This window comes from Echinops telfairi, unplaced genomic scaffold, assembly GCF_000313985.2.
Source record: "Echinops telfairi isolate 266 unplaced genomic scaffold, ASM31398v2 ScPeMD7_36;HRSCAF=134, whole genome shotgun sequence".
NCBI classification, from domain to species: domain Eukaryota; kingdom Metazoa; phylum Chordata; class Mammalia; order Afrosoricida; family Tenrecidae; genus Echinops; species Echinops telfairi.
In genome coordinates, this window is record NW_022103934.1 from 1,630,016 (window position 1) to 1,634,818 (window position 4,803).

General features: G+C 61.0%; 1 protein-coding gene across 1 annotated transcript in view; it reads left to right on the forward strand.

The window, feature by feature from the left end:
- The window catches only part of S1PR2 (sphingosine-1-phosphate receptor 2), an 8,129-nt gene extending 3,573 nt beyond the window's left edge, over nucleotides 1-4,556 (forward strand). Inside the window, exon 2 of the mRNA XM_045290351.1 lies at nucleotides 1,843-4,556. Coding sequence (XP_045146286.1) covers nucleotides 1,885-2,943 — 1,059 coding nt within the window. The 5' untranslated portion in view covers nucleotides 1,843-1,884 and the 3' untranslated portion in view covers nucleotides 2,944-4,556. The remainder of the gene's footprint in view (nucleotides 1-1,842) is intronic.
- The last annotated feature ends 247 nt before the right edge of the window (nucleotides 4,557-4,803 follow it).

Here is a 4,803-nt window from a genome sequence, read left to right on the forward strand (position 1 = left end):
CCTCCCTGGGGCCAGGGGCCAGGATGTGCTCCTCCAAGGGGATGGGCGGGTTTGAGATGGCCGTGCGACCCCGGAAACCCCTCATCACCCTCTGATCCCCAGGAACCGGCCTAACCAGCCTTTTCTGGAAGGTGCTCCCGGTGCGCGCGCACACTCGGTCCTTGCCAGGGCGGGTTTCTTAGAAACCTGGCGAGAGCTCTTCCCAAGCCCTCTCCAATCAGCAATGCCAGGGTTTCCTCCCGGGAGGTCCCCCGTGTAAAAGGCTAACTGCACTGTCTTTGGGGACCCCTGCCCTGCTCCCAAGGTGGGGGAAGGCTGCAGTGTCTATCAATTGGCCTCTGCCCACGCGAGTCTCTCACGCCCCTCCCCCCACGACTCCGTTTTCCCTGAGAGGGCGGTGACTCAGGCTTCCGTGGAAACAAATGCCGCCGCCACCCCACCCCCCCACCTCCCCGTGAGGCTGCATGCCCCCCACCCCTCACATGACTTGAGAGCAGCTGCCCTGTCCTCTCAGCCAGCCAGGACCTCCCAGACCTTCTCCTGTGACTCCCCCATTCCATCGCCCACTCCCAGCCTGCCCTGCACCGGATGTGACTGGATAATGCGTTCTCCACCCCTCTTGTTTCAGGGGCCTCACATCTGGATCTCATCCTGGCCACCGAAGGGGTTGCCAGCACCCTGCCCACCCCCTTGGGACCCTCTCCCTGGGCAGAGCTAGATGGTGCTGATGAGAACAGGCTGTTGGGACTCTCGGTGCCTGGCTCAGTCAGCGTCTCCACACAAACTGTTGGGGGGTGGGGGTGGGGGCACAGTCCAGAGCTCTGTGTGTGGTGGGAAGAGGGGAGCAATAATACATTAGCATAGTAATATATGCTGAGCCTGCCTTGCCCCTCAGTTGAACAAATTAGACAGGATTTGTTGGGAGTCCTTGGGTCTGTTTCCACCAGAACGAAACACGACCGGGCCCGCCATCCTCCCTCCCAGTCGTTCTTAGGTTGTAGCCACTGTGTCCACCCCTGTCACTTAGGGGCCTTCCCCTTCTTCACTGCCCCTCTCCTTGACCAAGCATGAGCTCCTTCTCCAAGGACTGGTCTGGCCTGGTAACGTGTGCAAAGTCTGTGAGACAAAGTCTCGCCATCCTGGCCTCTAAGGAGCCAACCGGCCGGACCTCTTCCAAGGCAGATTTGTTTGTTTTCTTGGCTGTCGGCGGCCTAGTCACTCTTCTCCCTGCGGTACAGATGAGGGCATGGAGGCCGGGAGGCCCACTTATCCAAAGTCTCCCCAGTGTGCCAGAAGTGGAGTGGGGGTGAACCCTGGACTCCCTGTAAGGTGACGTGACCTCGGGGCCGCCCTGGTGTCTACTGGAGACCTCATTTTGGGAGCACCCATGGCCTCCAGGCTTCAGCCCAGCCTGAAATCCTGAGCAGTGGGTGGTAATGAGCAGGGCAGGGTGCTATCAGCAGCGACTATCTCTGTGGCCTGGGTCAGCAGGTCACCCGCGGCGCAAGGCTTCCTGCTGGGGAAAGGAGATGGGCCCTCCAGGCCCTGTCCCAGGCACGCTCTCCAGGCAGCTGTGGGGAAGACACTACCATTTGAGAGGTAGTTGGAGGCTGCCAGTCTCTCCGGCTCAGCCCCATCTCTCCTTTGAGTTTGGGCAAGTGAATTGACTTCTCTAGGTCCCCCACGTCAAATGGGGATCCTGCTCAGTCTGAGAGCGGGAGAATCGCTCACCAGGAAGGGGCAGCGCTGGGACTCAAACCACAGCCGTCCATCCAAAGTCAAAGCTCAGGCCCCATCCATGACGCTGACCTGTCTGTCTGTCTCCCTCTTTCCTCTCTTCAGCTCTGACAGCCTCATGGCCCCAGCCGGCCACTAAGCCCCACCATGGGCAGCCTGTACTCCGAGTACCTGAGCCCCAGCAAGGTCCTGGAACACTACAATTACACAAAGGAGACTCTGGACACGCAGGAGACGCCTTCCCGCCGGGTGGCCTCCGCCCTCATCATCCTCCTCTGTTGCGCCATCGTGCTGGAAAACCTCCTGGTGCTCATCGCCGTGGCCCGCAACAGCAAGTTCCACTCGGCCATGTACCTGTTCCTGGGCAACCTGGCCGCCTCCGACCTGCTGGCGGGCGTAGCCTTCATCGCCAACACCCTGCTCTCAGGGCCTGTCACGCTGGGGCTGACCCCGGTGCAGTGGTTCGCCCGAGAGGGTTCGGCCTTCATCACGCTCTCTGCCTCTGTCTTCAGCCTCCTGGCCATTGCCATCGAGCGCCACGTGGCCATCGCCAAGGTCAAGCTCTACGGCAGCGACAAGAGCTGCCGCATGCTGCTGCTCATCGCGGCCTCCTGGCTCATCTCGCTGGCGCTGGGCGGGCTGCCCATCCTGGGCTGGAACTGCCTGGGCCGCCTGGACGACTGCTCCACCGTCCTGCCGCTCTACGCCAAGCAGTACGTGCTCTGCGTGGTGACCATCTTCTCGGTCATCCTGCTGGCCATCGTGGCCCTGTACATCCGCATCTACTGCGTGGTCCGCTCCAGCCACGCCGACGTGGCCGGCCCGCAGACGCTGGCCCTGCTGAAGACGGTCACCATCGTGCTGGGCGTGTTCATCGTCTGCTGGCTGCCTGCCTTCAGCATCCTCCTCCTGGACTACGCCTGCACCGTCCGGGCCTGCCCCGTCCTCTACAAGGCCCACTACTTCTTCGCCTTCGCCACCCTCAACTCGCTGCTCAACCCAGTCATCTACACGTGGCGCAGCCGGGACCTGCGGAGGGAGGTGCTGCGGCCGCTGCAGTGCTGGCGGCGGGCGGCGGGGGGGCCGGGACGCCGGGGCGGGACGCCAGGCCACCGACTCCTGCCGCTGCGCAGCTCCAGCTCCCTGGAGAGGGGCACGCACATGCCCACATCGCCCACCTTTCTGGAGGGCAACACGGTGGTCTGAAAGGCTGGGTGGACCGACCAGCAGGTTGACGGCAGAAGCCCTCGGGGGGTGAGGTGCTGGGTAACCTCAGACAGAGGAGGGGGCGCTGCCTGATAGACAGGATGCCTCCACCCTGCAGACCTGGGCGGCGTTGGACCTATTCTACAGCGGACGGCAGAGCTGCCACAAGGTCTTAGAGGCCCACAGCAGTGTGGCCATGGGGCCAGATAACCTGGTAAGGGTCAAGGTGACTGCAGGTGGGAACTGGAGGCAGGAGCCGTTCGGCAACCAACCGGTGCAGAGATTTCCACATCCTGACAACTGTCCGAACGAGAGTCCTGATGGTGCAGGGGCTTTGTGCTGCGCTGCTAACTTCCAGGGCATCAGTTCGAAACCACCAGCTGTTCCTCGGGAGAGAGACGAGGCTTACTACTCCCGCCAAGAGCGGCTGTGTCAGAAACCCGCAGGGGCAGTTCTACCCTGTCCTACAGGGTTGCCGTGAGTCCGTATTGACTCTACTGGATGGCGGTGAGAATCATCCGCTGACCCTCTGGCCAGACACTTCTTTAAACTGCCCCTCCTGCTGCCTTCTGGCAACCTCAGGCTGCTGCCTGGGAACCTCACCCCAGGGGCTGGCCACTCCTCCCTGGCCTCTGGCGCCACGGGGGCTGCGGTGCCTGCGCCCAAATCCCCAGCTTCCCCAAATTTCACCAGCTGCCACTTTGGCCACTTCTTCCCTTTCCTCTCACCCCTGAAGATGCCAGGAAACCACAGGGTGAGGGTGGGAGTGGGGTGGGGGCTGAGCCCCATTCTCAGGCCTCATTGGCTAATTGCACTATTGGGGCTCAAAAGAATCACCAAAGGGTGGAAAAACCGGTTTGGGAGAGAGGAAGCTGAGAGAGGGTTTGGGGCCTCCCAGTGGGGCAGGGTAGAACCTGAGAAAGTTCTGAGGGAGATATTTGCACAGGAGACCCCCCAAATGAAACCATCCCCAAGCGACTCCCACTTCCAGCCACAGCCAAGGTACCGGGTCCCCTAACCAAGCAGCCCTTAGCCACAGTGGCTCCCTCCCTTCAAGTTGTATTGAACGGAGCATGGGGTCGGGGTGACCAAGGACATCATGTCTGGGGACTCACTCTCTCCCAAACTGTCCCCAGAAGGATTTTGCGAAATCCTGTGGGTGAATGCAAGAAACGTTACGGTACAAATGTATATTTATGTGTCTTTGCGTGTGTGTGTGTGTGTGTGTGTGTGTGTGTGTGTCACAAGTATGGTATTCCTGAGCCAGCTCCCAGCAGGCTTTCCCCAGAATGGATGCTGTCCCGTGTCCTCATGTCTGTCTGTGTTGAAGCTGCCAAAGTTGGGGAGGGGTGCGGCCTAACCCTGCACAGCCCCGTAGTAATTGCTGGCCTGTCTCCCCGCTTGGGAGCTGGGGTACAGCTCACTTGGGGAGGGGGGCGGAAACCTCATGCCTCCAACACATGAATGCAAAGGCCTGAGGGACCTTTGGGGGGGCAAGGAGCCAGTTGGGGGCTTGTCTCCCCTCATACAGCTCCCCAGACGCCCCCTCCTCCCCATGCCCCAGACCCAGGTCTGGGCCAATAAACGGTTCAGTGACTGCTTTCTGATGGTGACTGTCTCTGGAATCTCAGTTCCCCATGCCCACCCCCCTCTAATGGTGGCTGGGATGCCCTTCTGAACCCCCACTCCTGACCCCACAGGAGCCAGGACTCCAGTGGGACTTTGGCGTTCACACTGACTTCTCCCCCACATCAGCTGTCTGCCTGGCCTCGCCCAGAAAATTTGCCAGTGATGAATTCAGCCTGGGGCTTCCCTGCTTACTTTCCCTGGGATGGGGGATGGGGGAGTTCAGTGGGCTTG